This window comes from Onychomys torridus, chromosome 5 (genome assembly GCF_903995425.1).
Source record: "Onychomys torridus chromosome 5, mOncTor1.1, whole genome shotgun sequence".
In the NCBI taxonomy this organism is placed as follows: domain Eukaryota; kingdom Metazoa; phylum Chordata; class Mammalia; order Rodentia; family Cricetidae; genus Onychomys; species Onychomys torridus.
Window position 1 is genome coordinate 107,140,385 of NC_050447.1, and position 23,846 is coordinate 107,164,230.

Consider the following 23,846-nt stretch of genomic DNA (forward strand, 5'->3'; position numbering starts at 1 on the left):
ATTTTCTTTATTCATGATTAATTCAATAAAAATTTCTGAGTGCTTCCTGCTTTTTACCTGGCTGCTGGAGAACTGTAACATGAGCAAGCAGTCTGAGCTCCTTCCCTCACGCAGCTTTGAATCAGCATGGGTGGCAAGCAGTCATCACCAATATTTAATATGTCATTTTCTGGCCCAGTCTCCATATGAGTAGCCCAATCTTACTAGTTGGCTCCAAGAGTCCTCCTTCTGTCTTGCCAACAGTAGACCTTGATGCTGAGTTTTTGCCAGTAGCCAGGGAATCTCAGTTCACAGTCAGTCATGGAATTGCTATACCCTGAGGAGGATCTCACAGATGTGGTTCTTCTGCTTGCTTCTCTGATAAGCTAGACCTAACAAATGTGAGCTTTCTAGCTCTAACTGCCATAATAGGAGGGTGTGTCTACCAGTAAGTGGGAAAGGAGAATAAAGTAGCACTTGGGTTGCTATTTTTTTTAGTAATGCTGCTGTAAGCTTGAATGTAGAAGTCTCAGTCTGTCTGTTTCGGGGTCTCTCTATGGGTATTTGGGAGAGAGAGAATGTGTGTGTATGTGTGTATACATACCTAGAAATGGAATTACTGAATCATACGGTAATTCTATCTTTAATTTTTGAGAAAACTGCATGCTGTCTTCCACTTTGGTTATACCATTTTCATTCCCAATAATGTATAGGTGCTTCATTTTTTCATAATCTTGCCAACACTGATGTCTTTTTTTTTTTTTAATGGTAGGTATCATAATGGTTGTGAAGTCAAATAGCCACATTATAAAGAACTGACTATTAAGGGTGTCATAGGATAAGCAGTTGAACATCTGTATAAACCCCTGCATCTTTACATGCCATGTATTTTTCTTTTGCGTTCAATCTCATGCATTTACCTATATCTTTTTCTCTATTCAGATGAGTCTATAAAATATACTATATTCAATAGTTCTGGTGTTCAGATTGGAAACTACAATTATATGGATCTTGGACTGAGTTCACAACTACCAGACAACCTGTGCAAAGAAGAGCCAGCTTCCAAGCACCAAGCCATCTTTGGTAAAATGCTTATTAAGTACCAGTATTGGGCGGAGGTGTAGCTATTGTAGATTGCTTGCCTAGAATGCATGAAGCCTTGAATTCAGTTCCCAGCATTGAAGGGAGTTTTTTGAAAATGGTACAATGTCTTATGACTTGGACACTTCTTGAACAATTTTACTTGTTGAGAGGAACATAACAGAATCTTAAATTTTCTTCCAAGATTATCTCTGAAAGTTATTCTGTGTTTCCTCAGTAATTGTTTTAGATATATATTACTTGTATGACTGTTTTTTCTGCTTGTACTATATTCATGCCTGGTGCCCAAAGAGGTCAGAAGAATGTATCAGATCCTTTGGAATAGGAGTTAGGGATAGTTGTGAGCTGTCTGGATGCTGGGCACTGACCCAAGCAAGAATAACCAGTGCTCTTAACTGCTGAGCAATCTGCTCCAGCCCTTACTCAGTAGTTTTTAATCCTTTGTTATCAATTTTTTTTTAACACAGGGATAATCATAGTATCTAATTGGTAGTGGTGGTGTGAAGCTTATACTAGTCAATGTGTATTGAAAATGTAGGACACTAACTGTGAATATTAAACTTGTCATCATCATCCATGATCCTGTTCAGACTTGGAGAAATAGCTCGCTCGGCTCTGCAGCAAAGGGGTTCTGTAAAACACAGAAAGCCATGCTCTCCATTGCACTGTGTAATAAAAACAAGAGCTCTCATGGGTGTCCATCGCTTTCTATCATGAGACAGTGATGCATGCCTGTAATCACATCACTAGGGTGATGAAGTGGGAAGATGGTGAGTCCCAGGTTAGCCTGGCTATAGCAAGACCCTGTCTCAAAAAGGAATTGCAATTCAGCTTTCTGATTAACTGTGGAGGTTAGGAATTTTGGTTTTTTTGTTTGTTTTGTTTTGCTTTGTTCTATGAAGGGGCATGTAGTAGTCAAGGCTCTGCTTGCCCTGAGGCCTCTCCATCCTTGGAGTGCAGATGTAGCCACAGATAGTATGCACATGGATGAGTATAGATGTGGTCCCCCAAATTGTTCACAAAAAGCAGGAGCCAGACTAGGCCCATAAGCTGCATACTTTGCCAATAACTGAACTACCACACTGGAAGAGTTACTTTTAAAATATCTGAGAGATGGATTCTTAGCTTTTGAGGAACTGAAGTTACCTTTGTGACTCTCCTGAGAGACTGGGAATTGACAGTTATGGAGGCTCTTAGACAGTTACTGCCAGATGGACAGACTGCACTGTGGTGCTGATGGCACTGAGAGGGGAATGAGGGCTTTGTGTGTCCCTCACATTCAGGCTTCTGAGCCTTCTGACTGTTAATGGTGACTTCTCCCTTTTCTTTTTCTTTCTTTTGTTTTTCTTGGTTTTTTGAGACAGGGATTCTCTGTGTAACAGCCCTAGCTGTCCTAGAACTTTGTAGGCCAGGCTGGCCTTGAACTCACAGAGATCCACCTGCCTATGCCTCCTGGGTGCTGGGATTAAAGGCATGCACCACCATGCCTGGCTTGCTTGCTTGCTTGCTTGCTTCCTTCCTTCCTTCCTTCCTTCCTTTCTTCCTTCCTTTCTCTCTCTCTCTCTCTCTCTCTCTCTCTCTCTCTCTCTCTCTCTTTCTTGATACAGAATCTATCTCCTCTGTCTGTCAGTCTGCCCCTCCCTCCCTCCCCACACCTGCCTCTGTCTCCCAGGTGCTGGGATTAAAGGCTTGTGCCACCACACTGAGCCATTTCTTATTTTCAGGTGTTTCCTTTGCTTATTTTTATGAAGGTATAAGGTGATAGAGCTAGTGACAAGAGAAAGGCCATGTGTATATAAAATGAAGGGTCAGCAGTTAGATGAAGGGAGAGAAAACCTTAAAAAGTGTATGTACCTCATCTGTTGAGAGATAGAGAAGATATTGTAATTAAATGAGGGTTACACTTGGTCTCAGTGTCCTTATTAAGAGGAAAGTCAACTGTCTAGAGATGGGTGGCCTTGGCCTGTGGCCATGTGTAAGTTGACAATGTCCCAAAGAAACAACCCCCTCCCCATTACATGGTGTTAGTCTTAACCAGAACAGGCTGCAGGTACCAGCTGAATAGAACAGCCATGTAAGGGACTGGTTCATGAAGCCACCAGTTATGGCTCAGGAAGGTGTCATCTGCCATGAAGGAAGGGACACCCTATTTAAGTTGTACAGAGACTCCTTAATGGCTGGAGCTAGGCCAAGTATTGTCCAACAAGTCATTAGCAGTTATCACCAGGCAGCGGTACACACTTAGAACCCCAGTCCTCAGGAGACAAAGGGGCTACAGAGCAAGACTGCCTCAAACAAAACAGAAAGTTCTCTTTGTTGCATCTCTTGGTCCGCTTCACTTTCCTGGGCCGTTTCAGCATTGCAGGCAGGAGAATGTTCAAATGAGCTAGAGCCTGAGGCTTCTCCTCTTTTCTGTTTGGCAGATAACACCAGTAGTCTGACTGATGAGCACCTGAACCCTGTGAGGGACAACCTGGGAAGGCACTGGAAAAACTGTGCCCGCAAGCTGGGCTTCACTGAGTCTCAGATAGATGAAATTGACCATGACTATGAGCGAGACGGCCTGAAAGAAAAGGTTTACCAAATGCTCCAGAAGTGGTTGATGCGGGAAGGCACCAAGGGGGCCACAGTGGGAAAGTTGGCCTGGGCACTTCACCTGTGTCACAGGATAGACCTGCTGAACCACTTGATACGCACCAGCCAGAGCTAAGCCTGGGCTAGCTCTGGCAGTGGGAACCAGACTGTTGCCCAGTGTACCAGCCCCGTTTGCCCTCGGCCTTCAGAACTCACCTCAGTACGAGCCCTGCATCTGCGCACTGTGTCATGTATTCTGGAACTGGAAAATGGGAGGAGAAGTCTGCAGCCAACAGTGGTTCTTCAGAAAGTACAAGCAAGAAGACTGCTCAGTGGCCCAGGACAAGGTTGGGGTGGGGGATAAAAAGAACAGGCTTTGGGTTGTGAAAAGGAGAGAAGAGGTGTTGGAGGAGGAAGATGGTCTTCGTTCAGCTTGTGCTATAGTCTTCAATCATGCTATTTACTCGGTTTCCCGTGGTTTCGTTTGGGTGAGGGGAAAAAAGAACAAAACATTCAAAGAACGTAAAGTCCACTAGCTTCCTACTTCATGCACTGAGTGCAGTGAAGTTCTGCTCAGATGCCTAATACGACAGCCACTGTTCTTCCTACAGTTACAGGCTCTGTTAACTTTAGCGACAGTGCTGTGCTATCACTTTAAGCTTTAAGAATCATGTGCAATTCTAGTCTATCAAATTGTACGTTAATGAGGAGATGATAAGGAGTGCTGAGGAGGAGGGAAATCTAAGGGCAGAGGGAGATCAGCAGATTCCAGCAGTCACCACTGACAGCTGCTGCTGACTGCAGCTACTGTCAAAACTACTCTGAGTTTTTGGATTTTCTTCTACCATTCCTCAGCCTGCACCCCACAGAGGGAACAGGTGTACAGGAAATAGTGATCAGGAAATGGCACCTCTTCCTCCCCGGATATGACCAGAGCCTCGGCACTGCTCACTGTGGAGCTGTTTCCTCAGTTTACCCAGAAACATGTACTGTAGAAAAATACGTTTCTTCTGTGTGCCATGGATCAAAAGGACAGCTTCAGAGTCCAATCATTGTGCCTTCAGCAAGCCCATGTGCAGCCCAGGAGGAAATGGAAGAACTAGAAGGAAAGACTGAAGCTGCCCGAGCCAACTCCAGTCATGTTGGCACTTGCTGGTCGGAGGCTACGCAGAGATAGTCAGTCTGGTGATTAGAAAAGATTCTGGTGTCCGGTTGACAATGGTGGGTTGTGATTCTGAATCCCCTGCAACCTCAGAGATACATAGCACTCCTGGAATGGGCTGCAAAGCAGCTTTGGCTCTGGTGGCACTTTGGTACTGGTCAGCACTTCATCCTCCACTGTCGGCCTATCCTGTACTCTAGAATATTTAGAAACATTCCTGGCCTCCATTTGCAGGATGCCAGTCGTGCAAGTCAACGCCACCCACCAGATGTGACAAAAATGTCTCTATACATGGCTACATGTTCTTTGGAGGGACCCTGCTGTAACTTTATATGCCTCGGTTCCCCTGTCACACATGCTGGGTTCATGCCTTCACTGCATAGTGTGTGTACATTGGAAGGGAATTGGAGCAGGGAAGGTTCCAGACTTTCCTGGAGGAACCTGGATAGTCTTTAAATGCTTTCTTCTTAACCTATATTCTAATGCTGATTTAAGAAGACAGATTTAGAATTTTTAATGGAGTTTTGAGGGGGTGGGGGAATGGCAAGGGAAGCCAGAACTGTTTTTGGAATTGTAGTAGCAGTCGGGGTCCTAATGTTAAAATCATGTCTATTAAGTGTTCTGTAGGGAAAGAATTATGGGTCCATTGCAGGTCTAGGCCCAGATTGTGACCACAGACTTCCAGGTCTTTTCCATGGATTACTGGCCAGGCTCACCACTGACATCCAGACAATTGCTTGGCACCTTGAGTTGTGGCTGAGCCTGTATGAGTTGAAGGACAGTCAGCAGATGAAGCCTTATACTTCTGGCATGCTGGCCGGTCCCTTGTACAAGGAAGGCTTTGAACCAACTACACGGAGCCAGTCACTGATAGACTAGACCCAAAGACCTTCATTTGCTCTCTGCACCTCATAGGCTGCCCATGACGACTGATGACTTTTTAGTCAGTGGCATGTGCTCCAAACAAGTGCATGGGATGTGGGAGTCTCGCTGGGAGCCCAGCATGGATTTAGAGCACTTCTTTGAAGCCACCTCCCAAGCTGTGCAGAATGCTGTGGAGTGGGGTGCAAGCCAGGCCTGAGTGTCATTGTCCACATCATTGAAAAAAACAAGATCACCACCACCCGGACACTGAAGGCCCAAGGAGACTAACCCTGTTCCCAGAACCCAGAATTCTGTTTGGTTCTGTTTTTAGTAACTTTTCTTTAAAAAAACAAAAAACAGTGAAATAAAATTTTATACTTTAAATACAGATGTTTGTGTGAATATACTGCTCATGTTGGCATTTCTTGTGCATTCGAGTGAAAAGGTGTTCCCGAGCAGTATGTACTGTCCCCAAGAGGTCACATCACTGAAATCCACATGGCTCAGAGGCCTTACCTTCAACTGGCCACATTTACCTCTGAAGGGTTGCAGTGCATGCCAAGCTCCACTTCTAGACTCGAGCAGAAACCAGATAGGCAAAGGGAGCCTGGCCAGAAGATGAGGGAGGAGACTCCACAGTTGCCCCCAAGCACAGCTCTTCCACTTGCTGTGATTGTGACCTGCCTCCATCTGTTGTGTAGTCATAGACAGGAATGAGAAAAGGAGTTCAACCTCAAAGACATCTCAACCATTTATCTTGATGTACTCTTTCTTTGCTTTTTAATGAGTTCTTTACAAAAAGATGTAACCTGTAACACAAGTTGCTAAATGGTATTACAAAAAAACAAAACCAAAAACCCGGAGCCAGATATTGGGGTGAAAGCTGAAAGATCAGAGGAACTGAACAAGCCAGCCACAAGTTCTAACTGATAGGAAATCCTCAGCCCAAGAGAGCTACTTCCTGTACTCACACCTTATATACCTTTCTGTGCCTGCCATCTTACTTCCTCTCTCTACCCAGCCACATCACTTCTTCTTCCTGCCCAGCCCTATCACTTCCTGTCTGTACAGACCTCCAGACCTCTATGGTTAACTAGTGCTGGGATTAAAGGTGTGTGCCACCATGCCTGGCTCTGTTCCCAGTGTAGCCTTGAACAGAGATGTGGTTGGATCTCTGCTTCCCGAATGCTAGGATTAAAGGTGTGTGCTACCACTGCCTGACCGATAACGTTTAATATAGTGACTAGCTTTGTCCTCAGATCTCCAAGGAGCTTTATTTGTTAGAGCACAAATAAAATATCACCACAGTAACCTATCATTTCACTTTAACTTAATGAAAGTCCACAAATGGGCAACATACCCACTTGGTGGCTCTTCTTCTTTTATATTTATTTGTGTACACTTGAGCTACAGTGCTCATGTGGAGGTCAGAGGTCAACTGATGGGAATCAGCTCTCTATTCAAGTTGGGGTAAATGTCATCTTGATAGTGAGACCAACAACATAGTTTTTTTTATTCCTTCACACCATCAGTTCCTTGGAAGAATCTTTCACCTTGCAATTTTTAACCACACTTTCCAAAGTGCCATGTTCATATTCAATGAAAATTCCAATAATGTGTCAACTCTTGTCCATATATCTGGATGCTCCTTTATCTGTGTCAGCACTTCCTCAACTGTTCTTTGCTGGAGTCCCACCCAACACTTGGGAGCCTGAGGCAGGAAGCTCGAGCATCCAAGCAAAGCTAGCTTCACCCTGGACTTCTTCTCCATGGTATAGGCAATTTACAAAGTTATCTAAAAGGTTGATATCCAGTTTGTGGCTAACATTGAGTAGCTTGGTCTGATAACATTTCATAGTTGCTGACATACTATTACCAAAAATTGAGCCAATGAACCAATCGCTTCTTCCTTCATGTCCAGGCTTTTGGGCCAAGGAAGGTGAGAAAGAGGGGAGGAAATCAAGGAGGGCTTCATGGTTTTCTCGCCTTGAAAAAAAAAAATTTAATGGAGAAGGGAGGAGCTCAATAGCATTTTATAAGTAGCTGGTTATAAAGAATCAAGAGCTAATGTTGTTGCAGTGAGAGGTATTGTGTCTTAACATAGTGTTAAAAAACTACTAAGCAGTCCTGAATGCTGCTCCACAGCCATATGGTCCAAGACATCCTAACTTCCCTGACTGTAGTTGTTTTTACTCTTGATCTTTTGGGGGGCCCACCACCCAGCTCCCAAATAAACACACAGAGTTCTTGCCAGCTTTTCTTAAATTATTCCATCTCTCTTTTGCCTCTGGGCTTTTACCTTTCTCTATTTCAGTATATCTTTTCTTTCCTTCTTATTCCATGTCTGGCTGTGTGGCTGGCCCTTTTTTTTTTCTTCTTCATCTCTCCTCCCAAATTTCTCCTATTTCTTCTCTCTGCCTGCCAGCCCCGCCTGTCCTTTCTCCTGCCTCACTTTTGGCCGTTCAGCTCTTTATCAGACCATCAGGTGTCTTAGACAGGCACAGTAACACAGCTTCACAGAGTTAAACAAATGCAACATAAGAGAATGCAACACATCTTTGCATCACTAAACAAATGTTCTGCAGCATAAACAAATGTAACACATCTTAAAATAATATTCCACTACACCTGATGACAGTTTTCTTACCTATAATTTAGGGAATGGGAATGCAAAGAGTATATACAAATTAAAATTAAAGTAAAGCCTTTTTTAAGGTGCCTGGCATAAAAATGACAGTACTTTTGGTTTGTGTATGAAGTGTTGAAAGCTCTTTTCCCCAATTAGTGGAACCAGTCACTGGTGGGTAATTGGATCGTGAGGGCTCTGATACAATCAACGGAGTAATTAATTGATGAATTCATAGTTTGATGGTAGGAGGTGGAGCCTGACTATAAGAAACAGGTCATTGGGATCATGCCTTTGAACAATTTCTTCCTTTGAGCCATTCCCCCTCCTCAATTCCTTTCTCAGCCTGTGTTACCACCATGTGCTGCTCAGGCCCAAAGCAATGGGTCCAGATGACTTGGGACTGCAAACTCTGAAGCCATGAACCTGTCCTCATTTTAGATTGTTTTCAGATGTTTGTCAACGTGGTGCAGAAAGCTAACACAGTACAATGTGTGAATGGAGAAGTCCTGAGACTTATGTAATAAATGTTGACACAGGTATTACTGTTTTTGCTCTTTGGGGAGGCCCGCCACCCAGCTCCCCAGTAAATCACACACAGAGACCTACTATTACTTATAAATGCCTGCCCTTAACTTGGCTCGTTTCTTGCCAGCTAAAATTATCCCGTCTACCTTTTGCCTCTGGGCTTTTACCTTTCCCTTACTTCTATAATCTTACTTTCACTCTTATTCCATGGCTGGCTGTGTGGCTGTGTGGCTGTGTGGCTGTGTGGCTGTGTGGCTGGGTGGCTGGGTGGCTGGGTGGCTGGGTGGGTGGCTGGCCCCTTGCATTCTCCTCCTTTTGCTTCTTGATCTGTCCTCTTTTCCTCCCAGATTTCATCTTCTCTCTATTCCCTCTGCCTGCCAGCCCCGCCTATCCTTTCTCCTGCCTCGCAATTGGCCGTTCAGTTCTGTATCAGACCATCAGGTGTTTTAGACAGGCACAGTAACACAGCTTTACAGAGGTAAACAAATGCAACATAAAAGAATGCAGCACATCTTTGCATCAATAAACAAATGTTCCACAGCACAAACAAATGTAACACATCTTGAAAGAATACTCTCCTACACCTAAAAGCTTGCTGATATCATTCTGCTTAGCAGCAAGGGACTCAAAAAGAGATAGGTACGTGGAAAGTGTAATGTGGCCAGGTGTGGTGATTCCGGCCAGAAATCCCAGCATGAGGCCAGAGGATCAGGAGCTCCAAGTCAACATCAGCTACATAGTTCTAGGCCAGCTTGAGCTACCTAAGGCCCTTTCTTAACAAAAGCAGGAAACAATGGTGGTCTTTTCTCTCAGAGGCTCTGCCTAGCTGCCCAGCAGGTGGCCTCTCCTCCCCAAAGCTTTGGAAACCACCGCAATTGAAAGCAAGGAGCGGTGCCAAAATAGGACTATCCACCCTGGGAGACCTAGGTGTAAGAGAGAACAATGCTTTCTTTCTGAGCAGGCCTGACAAAGGGCGTGGGCGGCAGGGGGCGTGGCTTCGAGTTTGGCACTTTGGCATCCAGCTGGGCGCACGCGCATTTCGCGAGGAGGTGCGACCTGAAACTATGGCGACTGCAGCGGTCCACCCTGCGGCCCTGCGGCTGCGGCTGCTCCTCTCGCCCCTGAAGTCCAGGATCCCGGTGCTCCTGGCGGAGCCAGCAGCCGCCTTCCGGTAATAGATTGCTCGGAGCAGCTTGGGGCGCCGGCCGCTGGCAGGGGAGGAGCAGGTGCCTAGCGCCCTCTCAGACCTGGGTCCAGATCCCGCCAAGCTAGTGAGCGAGCACTTCGGTGGCTAAGTGGCTAGGGTTCGGTTTTAGGGGCTGGGCTGTGGTCCAGCCTCCTCAGTGCAGATGGAAGGGGCCGGGAGGGACTTTTGCTGGTTGTCACGGATCCCAAATCCAATGTCTGTTAGCCAGTTGCTGGGGACAGTAACTATTCTGCCTCCTCAGAAATCCGCCTAACCTGCTTCAGTCGCAGGGCCCAAGTTTCCTGAGTCCATTTGCTTGCTAATCTCGAAGGTCAGTGTGCAGGAACCTGTGTAAATTCAAAGATCCACGTCCCCCTGCCGGAGGTTCTCCATGTAGGTGTGTGGTGATGCCCAGGAAGCTGCATCTTCCCTTCCATTCTCCACCACGCTCCACTCCCGCCCTTTAATAAAACAATAACAACATTCGTGGAGAACTGCTGTCTTGAAAATGGGTGCTCAGTCTCAAGAGCAGAAAATGTGGATAGAGCCGTCTGAAGCTGTGCGTATCCCACCATATACACATGCAGACATGGCCACTGCGCGTGTGCGGTTTACTGTTGGTGGGCTATTGACATTATGACTGGCATTTAGAACTTTGCTAGAGCTAATGTGGAAACCGATCATTTGAGCACATAATTTGGAAGCAGAAAGAAGGGCAAATCGAACCAGATTTTTAAACGTTCATAACATGATTGTGTAGTTCTTCGGTTTTGTATCTAATTCCAGTTTCTTCCCTCGTTTTAAGAGTATGTGACTTTAGCGCTTTTTAAATATACATATACAGGTGGAAAAACACATCAGTAGCTATGGTTGTATAAATTGCCAGTGAACAGTAGGCATTTTTTCCAGTTCCTCGATTGCAGGAAGGGGTTGAGATGAGGCTACCAGGGCTGTGTGAATGCCGTACTCATTGGTGACTTGATGGCTGTCGAGAGTCCTATTCACTTAGCTGCCCCGTAAACCATTCTTCCTGAAAGATCTCTGTAAAGGTTTCCCTGGGTCTTGTCCTGCCATTTTCAAAACACTGTTCCATACTGACACGGCGTGGGCTGTGTTAATCCTGAAGCCAGGCTGCAGCTCCATGCCTGCAACTCGAAGTCATCCTGTGCAAACATCTTCACACCCAGGGGCAGCTCTACAACTAGCTGGGTTGTGTGGTACGGAGTTGCTTGTCTGTCCACTGCTTGGAACTTTGACCCTTGTCTTACATCATGATCTCTATGAACTGTCAAAAGTATTCTCTGTGGGGAGCTGGATGTCAGTTTGATAGTAATAATTTACAGAATCTGACAGTCTGACTGAAAACAGTATTCTCTGAGTTTACCCTAAGGAGGCCCTGCCAGAGAATTAGGTCCAATCCTTCCTCTCATGCCTGCCTCCACCCCCTACTTGGCAGTCAGACTGAATGCCACCCTAGCACTTTGCCCTGTTGGAAAGTCAGTTCTGCCATGAGGTTAAAGAGAAATCATGGCCTTATGAGTTCAAATAGTTTAATGTGGTATCGTCTCTTCTAGCTGTGTGACTGTAGACAAGTTACTCAGCCTTTTTGGGCTTCTGGGCTTGCAGCACTTGTATTTGAAACAATGACTGTGAAAGGCCTGGAAGAGAATAAATATAAACAATTAACAAGTGCAATTAATGATATAAATAGTGAGCATATAAATAATAGCATAGTATATAAAAGAAGTCATCAAACTTCATGTAACAGGGCCCTGGCAGTAGCTGATACTGTTACTCACGGTTATTTGGTAAGAAGCAGCGTACAAGCAGTAAGGCTTTTCAAAGTGAGCCTGGATCTTATTAAGCAATCCCCACTTTCATCTTGAAGCACAGTGCAGAAGCCAAGATTCTGGGTTGGATGCTTGGAAGTTCATCCTGGGCTGGATTAGCTAATCCTGTGATCAGCAAGTTAGCTTTCCCACCAACTTCCAGCCCTTCTGTGGTAATGTTAGGGTAAGTGCATCATGTACCTCAGAAAGGAAAGACAGGTCAAGTACTAACAGGAGTGCAGACACATGGTCGGAAGTACTAAATTTGGTTTACCTACTTTCCCCCTCTGGTACCATGTAGAAAAACCACAGGTCGGAGCTAAGGACACATGAGCTGGGAAGGTACACTTGGAGGGACTGTTAGGCCTTTTGTTCTCTAAGACATTAACTCAGTCTTGCTGGTCTGTTGGACTAAGTGCAGTCGCCTCCTTCCCACTCAGATGGTGGTGGAGGGCAGGCTGGGCTCACAGGTGTAAAAGGCTGGCAGTGGCTTGAATTCAAAATTTGAGCCCTGCTGAAGTAACAGGAGAAAAGATATGCTGGCATTGGTAGGCTGAACTTGCTGAACTGCACCTACAACCCAGGCTCTCCACCACCCCCACCTTCACTTGAGAGGTTCCACACATGCACACAGAAAGCACTGAGCTATACCTGCCCAGCGCCACTTACTGCAGAATCCCACACCATCCAGCCCCTACCCTTGTCCCCCTGTCCTCTCACTCTGCCTGGCTGAACACAGGCTTAGGAGCATGCCATATGGCCTCAGACGCATCAATGCTGTCCTGCAATGTTCTTAGTTACATTTTTACCCTTCTTTGGCATTTCTTCACAAAAGACGCCTTTCTCTCTTCTCAGATACCTCTACCCAACCTGACATGACATCTCTTGTTCTCTCCACCAAAGCCACTTACTTCCAAGACTTTGCAAATCCTTCCCTGCCACAGAGTTTCTAGTAAGATGAACTCTAGCCACCTGATGTCCCTAAACTCTTGTTTAGTCGGTGATAATTTAGAAAGAAGTCTGGAATGGAAAACCAAAACTTAGCTCCAGCCAGGTGCAGGAAGAAGTTAGGTTTGTTTTGTTCTCACTGAAGAGACTGAAGGAAAGACGCTTTTGTGAACCAGTGCTCCAGGGAGAGACCGATGCCCAGGGCTCTGGCAGCCACAGCAGTCCCGAAAGCCACTGTCTCTGCGCACTGAGGAAAACGGAAAGGTTTTCCATTGTACAAAATACCTGCAGAGAGCAAAACGGCTTTGACAAGCATGTTCTTGGGACTGCAGGGAAGGGAGCCCCTGAGAGAGCTCTCGTGCCCAGAGAGCAGTAAAAGGGGACGCCATTTCGGTGCTTTACAGCTAACATGAGCCCAGTAACTACTCTTCGGGGGTGGCTTTATTTAATAAAACACGATGCACAGGAAGGAAATGTTATCTGGCCCAGGTGCTTCCGGCATAATCCTGCCTCCCTGAGCGGTGGGTCTTTGTTTTCTCTCTGCTGGGCTGGGAGCATGCAAATGTTCTTAGTGCTGAATGAAGTGAGTCTTTGTTAGTGGAGTGGGTTTATTTGCATCTCTCTTGAATCTAAGATGCTTAAAGTCATCCTAGCAATAAAACTCAATTCTTTGGAGGGATCAGATGTTAACAAAAACAAATTGATGTCGTTGGCTGTTGTTTAATGGCTTTATCATTGCTCCTCTGGTGTTTGTGTAGATGATCTTACTTATTTCCCAATTTTGCCATCTAGTTTTAAGAAATCATATGCTAATGTTAGATGTACCAATATTCAACACCCACATTCTTTATTAATTTAGTTGCTAATTTTTTTTTGGGTGGGGGGGTTTCGAGACAGGGTTTCTCTGTGTAGCTTTGCGCCTTTCCTGGATCTTGCTTGGTAGCCCAGGCTGTCCTCGAACTCCAAAGATCCACCTGCCTCTGCCTCCCGAGTGCTGGGATTAAAGGTGTGCACCACCACAGCCTGGCAGTTGCTATTGTTTAAGACAGGTTTTCCCTATCTATCCCAATCCCAGGCTGACTTTGAACTTGTGATGACAATTCTGCCCCCTATACCTCCCAAGTGCTGGGATTTCACCTGGGCTACCATGTCCAGCTTGCACTCTTTATTACTTGAACTTAATGAATCAGCTAAAACCAACACAAGGAACAAAACCCTTGTTTTTGTCAAAAGTGTCACATTTTGGTAATCATTTTGACCAAGGTCAGAGATGGGGTGGGGTATGCAGAAGAAAAAGGAAGTCAGTGGTTGACTTAAGTTTACTGACAATCTACAAGAAGAGAGATTCCTCTTAACATCTGTCCTGGCATGCCCCTCACATCCCGCGTGTGGCTGCCCTCTCTCAAGGAAGTGGCTAGGAAGACCGTAAGGCCAAGAACTAAAGCAGAGGACATGGATGAATGCTGCTTACTGACTTGCTCAGCCTGCTTTCTAGTACATACAACCCAGGACCACCTGCCCAAGAGCGACACCACCCACAGTGGTCTGGGCCCTCCCACATCAGTCATGAATATTAAAAAATGCCCCCATAGACTTGCCTCTGGGCCAAGCTAATGGAGGCACTTTCTCAATCGAAGTTCCTTCTGGCTTGTGTCAAGCTAACACATACATACATACATACATACACACACACACACACACACACACACACACACACACACACACATCTAACCAGGGCAGAAGGCAAGCCCCTGGGTGCTGTAGTGGGTCAGAAGAAGAAGACACTGTTCAGATTTGCACTCTGTTATAATTGGAAAACTGAGGCACAGATCAAAGCAGTCCAGCATGCCCAGAGTGGGGTACCAGTGCTAACTCATACACGAGAACTGATGCTTCGGCATATTAAATATGACAGTTTGACATGACAGATAAGTCTCCCTCTTGGGACTTCTTCCTCTTCCAGCACTGCAGTGACTTCTGCCAAGGTGGCTGTGAATGGTGTTCATCTGCATTACCAGCGAACAGGAGAAGGGGATCATGCAGTTCTCCTGCTTCCTGGGATGTTGGGTACGTGGATTGTAATGGATTGTTTCTGCAGGCTGTAGATTCCCCATGATACATCATGATGTTTACGCCACACATCCATTGTTTATGTTAGTGCTTGATACAAACTTTAAAGGAATACTTGCCTCACTCCAATTGAGTGATTTGGAAAAGTAAATAACTTTCTACTGCTTTAATTTTTTATTCCTCCCATATTGAAACACACTGTAAAAATGGTTTCCTACTATTTGGGAGTGTTGCAGAGGTCAAAGAAATAGGGTTCCAAAGAAAGAGTAGATGGTGAAGATAATAAGCTTATGACCAGCTATACCCATTAGTTTACCTCATATCCAGGGGTTAGGTATTTGTGTAATCTCAGTCTATACTTATTGTGACTTGCTTCTTTCTCCTCAAGGTCACATGCTAAAATTTTCAGCTACTTTTGGTCCTCTTTGCCAGGCCTTCGCTGATACATGAGAGTCATGGACAGATACTTAGTGCCCTTTTCTTAAGCTTCTGTGTTCAAGGAGATATCTACTCCAATAGCTGATGTACAGTTAAACCACCAGCAAAGACAATTTACCACATTACATTTTATTACTGTTTCAACACTGCAGTCATTAATCATACAAAACACCCACCCTAGTATAATTTTTCATTTCTGTAAAATATTAGCATGAATCTAAAGCTTTAAAATGGAACAGTGGGATTCTCTCTCCTACCTTGTCCCCCAGTACCCATGGGTCACTAAGATTATCATGTACTGATAATTATGTATATTCTCAAAACATTTGTTGAAGATTTTAGTACTCTTGGCCCTAGTCTTCGAATGCATATGTTTCCTCATTCATGAAACTATTATTTTAGTCTGCCCTCCTCTGGTCCTGCCCTAATCCCTGCCCTTCCTTCAGGATAGTTCCTTCTATGTCAGGGACATACAAGAAGCTCCTGTGAGAGAGCCGTAGACAAGGGCTGAAAATCCACCCATCTGCTTTTGAGCTCAGCTGTGTGTTTCCTGTCTATTTGTGGCCTGAGTACTTGGGTACTTAGGAAAAAAAAAAACAAAACAAAACTGCACAGTAAACACACCTGCCACTGGATGGAGCTCCTACCAAGTGATCTTCCACACACATAGTGGATATGGGCATACCACACTTCAAGTGGCTGGTCGGTGAGCGGGGACTTGCCGGTCAGGGCCCCACAGGCTCTTGGCATAGATTCCTTTGTACTGGTTTGATAAAATATAATTTGATTTCTTAAACACAAACATTTCAGTGTTTTAGTTTACTTTTCTCTGTTTTTGGTTGTAACTAAAAAATAAAGTCTAAAGAGTCATTCTTATTAGCTTAATGGCAGATAAAATATCTGGAATATGAGACTTCTATCTGGATGCCACTGGGCTCTCCATCATTTCTAAGTTATCTTTCTTTAGAGAAAAGAGAGAGGGGAGGCCCAGAAACTATCAAATGAAAGTTCATTTCCATATAGTTTAGTTAATTCTTTCAATGGGTGCCTAGGAGAGAACTAACAGAAAGGCTGTCAAAAGTGCCACAAAATACTGGTCCTGAGCCTCGCTTCCTCAAAATCACCTCTAGGGGGAGACCAGAGGCAGGGCCTAACGCCGTCAAGAATGGAAATGCGCCTCTGGGTGCAAGGCAGGCCTTGCAAGACAACTTAACTTCCCTGGCTAACTGAGAAACAAGAACCGATTGGTACTGCTTCGGTTTCGCTCTGGTGTGTTGGCTAAACTGAGAACTTTCAGAACGTAACCCCGTGGCTGTTTTCAGGAAGTGGAAGCACGGACTTTGCACCACAGCTTCAGAGCCTAAATAAGAAGCGCTTCACAGTGGTGGCCTGGGACCCTCGAGGATATGGACAGTCCAGGCCCCCAGATCGAGACTTCCCACGGGACTTTTTTGAAAGGGATGCAAAGGATGCTGTTGACTTAATGAAGGTGAGACCCAGAGAAGTGCTGGAGTGGGGGAGGGTGACTGGACCCACCTTCGTTTGTAATAATCCCTGCTGTTCCTTCTTTCTACAAAGGTAATACCTAAAGTAAGTCTTATGTAAGGAAGATCTAAAGGGCTGAGTAGAAACAGAGACCAGCTGTCTAAGGAGGTACTACCAAGACACCTAGGCTCTGCCTTTCTGGCTAGTCTCATGGCATACATCAGGGTACGGTTTTAGTTTTGCTTTGTGCTACTTCATTTTTTATTGTATAGTCTCAGGAGGCCATGAGATCCTTCTGCTTGAGACTCTGGCATGCTAGGATTTCAGGACTACAACACTACACACAGCAAAATACAGTTTTATGTTGCTGTAACTGGAGTCTGAAGACAGAGGCCCAACTCCACAACTTCCGGTGTACCAGGCATAGGCACTCATCCCGAAGAAAGCAGCAAGAGGTGGTGGGGAAGGGGCAGGAATGCATTTTGAACAAAACTGCCCTTTGGAGGAGGTGGAAAGTCTTTCAGCCCATCTTCTAGGTACTGACATGAGCTTTAGGTTTATGGAGAGCAAGAACTAGAGAGAAGGCAAGAAGTCTGCATAACTAAATGGTCTTGGTCAAGGTGTGGTCCGGGGTCATTTCAGTCTTGCGTCTGCAAGGTGGCCTGAAGAAGTCATGACCGTGCATGGGTATCATCTCATGGGATGTTCTGTCTGTAAGGCTCTGCCTTTCCTGGAATCCAAGCTGACTTCAGGTTTAGAACAATGTGGGTCTGGAACAAGACACTATAAAAGGCAACAGTAAGATGTCACCACTGCTCTTATAATGCCTTCAGCCTTGAAGAGGGTTGTTTTAGTTAGGGTCACCATTGCTGTGATGAAACACCATGACCAAAGCAATGTGGGAAGGAAAGGGTTTATTCAGCTTATGCTTCCACACCATAGTTCATCATCAAAAGAAGTCAGGACAGAAGCTCAAGCAGGGGAGGAAGCTGGAGGCAGGAGCTGACACAGAGGCCATGGAAGGGTGCTGCTGACTGGCTTGCTCCTCATGGCTTGCTTACCCTGCTTTCTTACCACCAATCCAGGGTTCATCCCACCCACAATGGGCTGGGCCCTCCCCCATCAATCACTAATTAAGAAAATGCTCTATAGGTTTGCCTACAGCCTGATCTTATGGAGGCATTTTCTTAGTTGAAGCTCCCTTCTCTCTAATGACTCTGGCTTTGTATCAAGTTGACGTCAAACTACCCAGTACAGGGGTTAAGACTGCTTATGTTAGTTATGTACCACCAGCCATTAGACAGATGCTCCTTGAATGCTTAGCATGCCTTCATTCAGAGTTGAGCAGAAATCCAACCCAAAGTTAAAGAAGATACAAAATGATGATGGAGAAGTCCAGCTTTTATCCAATTACCTTGTAGGTCCAAGTGAGGAGTCTGCTTTTAAGCAAACACCATATTTTATTTGGTTATTTTGATCTGTTTGAGGCAGGATCTTGCTGTGTATCCCTGATCTAGCCCCAAACTCACTGTGTAGCAGGGGAGCCTCTACCTCCTGAATGCTGGGATTACAGGTGTGTGATACTATGCCCTCATACTATACCTTACAGTTTTTCAGTTTGCTGCTTTTGACGATGTGTCAAGGAGATGCTGCTTCCTTCCCGATGAATGTACATTTGCTGCCACTGTCCCCTCTCCACAGTCTCATTCTCTGTGGTTTCAGTTACCCGTGGTCAAGAAATATTGTGGCCCAGAAATATTAAGTGGAAAATTCCAGAAATAGTTCATAATTTGTAATGTTTTATAATTTAAATTAGGTTTATTTTTAGCTCATACATTAAAACATAAAAAAATGTACATACTAGGGGGTTAAATAAGGTTCCAGTGCATGTCTATACTGCATAATGCTCAAATCAGGTTAAACATGTCCGCCACATCAACTGTTGTTGCTCAGTTGCTTTCTACCTTGTTTTCTGAAACAAGATCATTCATTGGCCTGAAGGTCACCAAGTAGATTAGGATTCTCCTGTCTCCACCTCAGAGCTGGGATTTCAGCATGCACCAGTGTGTCTGGCTTTTGGGGGTCCAGGGAGAGAACTCTGATCCTTACGCTTGCACTGTAAACACTTTGCCAGCAGAACTATCTCCCCCAGTCCCCAAATCATTTCCTCATGAGAAAAACTTCCAAAATACTTCCTCTGTCTTTCTGAAATGCAAGTTCATCAATGTTATCTGTAGCACCCTGTCATGAGTTTTAAATCCCATGTCATTCTGAGTGGTACAGTGAAGTGTGGTGGTGCCCAACCATCCTGTCTCCATCCTGCCCACACTGTAAGACATCGTCTCTCCAGCACATCCACTCTATACTGCACGTACATGTGTAGCTTTTGGTACCATCTATGTTTCAAGGCATCCATCCTTGGGTGAAGCCATCAGGCCTCTGAGAATGTGCTCAGCATGGTGAGGTAGGGTCTTGGAATGTAACCCCAGCAGGTACAAGAGAGCTGCTGTATTTCACTGGATGCATGCACTGTCTTATTCCATGCATCATCCAGTGGTAAATGATTAACTTAATTTTAAGCTACTTTTTGCTAGAAGTTGCTCAGGGACATTAGTCACTTTTGTGATTATGAGTAGTGTTGTGTGTGTCCTGGTTCTGTCTCCTGGTAAATGAATCCAGGAGGTAGTGTACTAGGCTATAGAGAATGTATCCTCATTCTGCATGTTAATGATTATCCAGAGTATGTGCACACACATGAGATCCCACTGGCAATTATCCTGACTAACATGTTGGTTCCTCACCTTTAATCTTTTCAGATACTCTGTTTTGCTTGTAGAAACCTCTTCCATGGGCCTTGTCGGCTTTCTCTGCTGAGCACATTCTCAGGGGCCTGATGGCTTCACCCAAGGATGGATGTAGCTTTGCCATGACTCCATGCTCCCTCTCATCCCTAGCCAGCTCCTCCCACAGTTGCAGCTGTGGCTTCACCAGATACCCTGCTGCATTTTATCTTGCGCTCCTCTCCAATCTACAGAATTGTCTCTGAGCCTTGCTCAGGTGTATGCACCCACACAGAAGATATGCTTCCTGCAGAGGTCAAAATAATACTGTATACTCACGTTTTTTGTTTGTTTGTTTGTTTTTTGTTTGTTTGTTTGTTTTTATGACAATTACATTGTAGCAAAGCTAACTGACACCAGGTCTCCAAGCAGCAGACTTGTAGAATTCAGATCGCCACCACCCAGGTTCTTTAAAGAGAGTGGAGTGGTGACTGTGTCGTGTGTCTTGCTGTGCTGGCCACAGGTGAACACTAACTATGCCAGCCTTCTGCTGTGTTGCCCACAGGTGCTGCAGTTCAAGCAGGTCTCCCTGCTGGGCTGGAGTGATGGGGGCATAACCGCACTCATTGCTGCTGCGAAGTACCCAGCTTACATCCGCAAGATGGTGATCTGGGGAGCGAATGCCTATGTCACTGAGGAAGACATCAGGATTTACCAGGGTAAGTTCTGCCAGTCATAGACCTTGTCGTGACGGTCCTCCTTGCTCCCTCCTCATCTCCTGTTTTGATATGTGTCGGCTGACAAGTCATATCTCATCCACTTACAATTCTCAGCTCTAAGGTCAAAAGAAGAATGAATTTTCAGGAAAGCCATATAATTTAAGCAACCTAGAAATGGATAGCTTTCTATTTCCAGAAGTGAAACTTGGATGACTCAGGCCAAGGCTCTGGAAAAGCAGTGTTTACATTCACTACCACCATGGGTAGAGAGCTTGAAGGAAGGAGGGGGCCCTGTGAAGTGTTACTCAACCTCCTTTAAAGTAATGTGAAAGCCAGCTGCTTGGGAGGTTAAGGCTGGAGAACTCTGAGTTTGAAGCTAGCATGGGCAATGTAGCAGGGCCTTGTCTCAAAATAAAAATCGTGAATGAGGCCAGGCGATCGTGGTTCATGCCTTTAATCTCAGCACTCAAGAGACAAAGGCAGGCGGATCTCAGGGTTTGAGGCCAGCCTGGTCTATAGAGGGAGTTCAAGGACAGGCTCCAAAGCTACACAGAGAAACCTTGTATCAGAAAAAACAAACAAACAAACAAACAAACAAACACCTGAATGAATGAATACATGAATGTAATGAGTAGTAAAGGAAGCACTGGGCTGAACAATTAACCTGCATTTTTGTTACAATAATCTGTGCAGTTTTCTGGTCTGAAGTCTCATTTAGGCCTCTCCTTGCGGTTTTTAGGGTCCCAAGAGAGGCGCCGGTGACCTGGGGTTCAGCTCTGGCTTGCCACTTGCTTTTGTAAAGCTGAAACACCAATGAGAAGTTAGTTCATGAACTAGAGACCAAACCGGGGCATCTGATCCTAACTCTCCCTCATTTTCATCTCCCAGCACTGCTGTCTGGCCTGCACCCATAGCCAGAGCATCTGGAAGGGTTGCAGTTACTAGGCACTCAGCCCTGGCATGGTTTAGCCTCAAGCAAGCTTTCTGAACTGGGAGTCAAGCTCTCAGAAGGAAAGAGAGGTACCCCAGGGATTAAGGGGGAGCACTGGGGCAAAAGAGAAGCTGCCTGGGTTTCCCACCACTTCTACCTGCCACCTGGGCCCATCACAAACCTCTCTTTCTCACTGGAAGCCTTTTGTGTCTTTACTAAACCGTAGATGGCCTGACAGGATCAGTCTACTCCCAGTGGGTCTAGCATTTTCTCACCACAGCTGTGTCCACAGTATGTCTTTGGTGGGCCTTTTGGCCTTCAGAGTCTGAAATATTTTCTCTCTAGCCCTGGCAGAAGTTGACAGAGCCCTGCACATGCTACGTCTCCTCTAGGTGCTCTGCCATTCATGTTGTAAGCTACTTAGAGGCTGCATCCTGTTCTAGAATCTTAGTTCTCTGCGAGCTTCCCATTTCTACAGCAATTTGAAATTCTTAAGTGACAGATGACGGAGAAACCAATCCTAGTCTGACCTCCTCTTGTACTCACCATCCTCTGTGTGGCTCAGAGTCTGCCTTGGGCAGAGTGGGCTGATCCACTGTTGCCATCCATGAGTTCCTGCTGCCTCCGGCACCAGATGCCTTCACGTCTTGTAAATCCTTGACTTCCCTTACTGGGCCCTTCCTCTCTGCTTGAGCAGGTACACATGATTCTTCCTCCAAAACACTGCCTCCTTCCCCTGTCGTTCCTCCTCACCATGCATGCTGTATCCTGCCTCACAGCTTTATTAAAATAGGCATCTGTGTTCTCACTCCTTTGGTGGCTGTGTGGTCCTCCTGGTCCTCCCTGCTAGTGGTTCTCACCATAGCAAGTATAATATTGTCAAAGACCGTGGATACTTTTGACTTGTCAGTAGCACTTCCTGACTGTCTAGACATTTGGGTCACGTGCTGAGTTTGTGTGGTCTGTAGAAATACCTCCCCCATACACACTGGTTATCTGTGTCACCTTTGCCTGGTGGCCAGTCACTGATCTTTTCAAAGCAGCAGCTTCTAGTGCCAACTTGGTTTTGTTTTCTGCTTCCATTATTTCTGTCTCCTTCTGCTTGCCTTGGATTCTGATTTGCTTTATGTCGTCCAATCTCAAAGTGAAAAATCTTGATTATGGATTTGAGATGTTTATTCTTTTCAGATATATCATTTAATGCTGTAAATTTTCCTCTAGAGCAGCTAGATCTAATAACCCGTATATATAAAGGGAATTTATTAGATTGATTTACAGAATGCAGTCCAGGTACCCCAACAAGGGCTGTCTCACACTGAAGCAACTGAGAATCCAGTAGTGTCTCCGTCAGGATGCTGGATATCTTAGCAGTCCTGTTCTGAAGGTCTGGAGGATTCTTAGACAACTGCTGGTCTTCTGTCTACAGTAGCACATCCTGAAGATAGTGGTTTGAATGTTGGTGAAGGAATGCTGCAGTGTCCTAGTTAGGATTCCTATTGCTGTGATTAAAAAACAAACAAACAAACAAAACATAACCAAAAGCAGCTAGGGAAGGAGAGGGCTTATTTCACCTTACAACTCTCAGGTCACATTCCATCACTGAGGGAAGTAGGAGAAAGAACTGGGGGCAGAAACCTAGATGCAGGAACTAAAGCAAAGGCCATGGAGGAGTGACGCTTACTGGCTTGCTCCTTCCTCTCTGTTTGCTCAGTCTGCTTTCTTAGAGCACCCTGGACCATCAGCCCAAGGATGATTCCACCCACAAGGAGCTAGGCCCTCCCACATCAATCACCAATCAAGAAAGTGCACCCCAGGGCTGCCCACAGGCCAATCGGGTGACAGCATTTTCTCAAATGAGGTTCCCTCCTCCCACATGACTAGCTTGTATGACGTTGACTAGACAACACATCTGACAACATGATCAATGAACTTGCCAGCAAGAGTGAGAGCAAGCAGGTGAAAAGAAACTTCCTTCTCCCGCATCCTTTTATGTAGGCTGACACCAGAAGGTGTGCTCTAGATATAGGGTCTTCCTGCTTCAAATAATCTGATTAAGAAAATCTCTCACAGAGTGCCCAGCAGCTTGGGTTTTAGTTGGTTCCAGATGCTGTTAAGCTGACAGCCAAAAGTAGCCATCACAGCTAGAAATTTGATCGTGTTGCATTTGCGCTCATCACAAGATATTTCAAACTGTCTTTTCTAATGTCTCTTCAGACTATGCCTTTCACTTACGGGCACTTAGAAGGGGATGTTTAATATCTAAATATTTAGGGTTTCCGAGATATCTCTCTGCTATTAGTATTTAATTTGCCTAGATTTGGGACACATAATTAATACAGTTTCAGTTCTTTTAAATTCAGAACACGGATTATCTTTTTCTAAAACTGAACACCACCCCCATCTCTACTCACTGTCTTTCCTCTGTCATTCAGTTAACAGCCCACAGAGCTCAGTCCTCCTCTGCCCTCTACACCTCACAGTGAGTTTGTTTGGTTGATGTCACACAGTGACTCCTGAGTTTTCTATTCTTCCCCCCACCCCACCCCCGTTCCCCTCACTCTCCTAGTTCAGAACCTTGGGCTCATGGGATATTCTCTCCTTCATAGAAGAAAATCTCCCACTTAAA

The 23,846-nt window shown here is 45.3% G+C and overlaps 2 protein-coding genes and 1 pseudogene across 4 annotated transcripts in view; all 3 read left to right on the forward strand.

The window, feature by feature from the left end:
* The window catches only part of Ripk1 (receptor interacting serine/threonine kinase 1), a 32,933-nt gene extending 27,341 nt beyond the window's left edge, over nucleotides 1-5,592 (forward strand). For all 3 annotated transcript variants that reach the window (XM_036187540.1, XM_036187541.1, XM_036187542.1), the window contains exons 10-11: nucleotides 922-1,062; nucleotides 3,504-5,592. In XM_036187540.1, the coding sequence (XP_036043433.1) occupies nucleotides 922-1,062; nucleotides 3,504-3,790 (428 nt within the window). In that variant the 3' untranslated portion in view covers nucleotides 3,791-5,592. The remainder of the gene's footprint in view (nucleotides 1-921; nucleotides 1,063-3,503) is intronic.
* Nucleotides 4,581-6,009, forward strand: LOC118584662 (annotated as a pseudogene).
* A 3,838-nt stretch (nucleotides 6,010-9,847) lies between these two features.
* The window catches only part of Bphl (biphenyl hydrolase like), a 32,353-nt gene continuing 18,354 nt past the window's right edge, over nucleotides 9,848-23,846 (forward strand). The window contains exons 1-4 of the mRNA XM_036186877.1: nucleotides 9,848-10,005; nucleotides 14,761-14,864; nucleotides 16,628-16,794; nucleotides 20,136-20,289. Of these exons, the coding sequence (XP_036042770.1) occupies nucleotides 9,899-10,005; nucleotides 14,761-14,864; nucleotides 16,628-16,794; nucleotides 20,136-20,289 (532 nt within the window). The 5' untranslated portion in view covers nucleotides 9,848-9,898. The remainder of the gene's footprint in view (nucleotides 10,006-14,760; nucleotides 14,865-16,627; nucleotides 16,795-20,135; nucleotides 20,290-23,846) is intronic.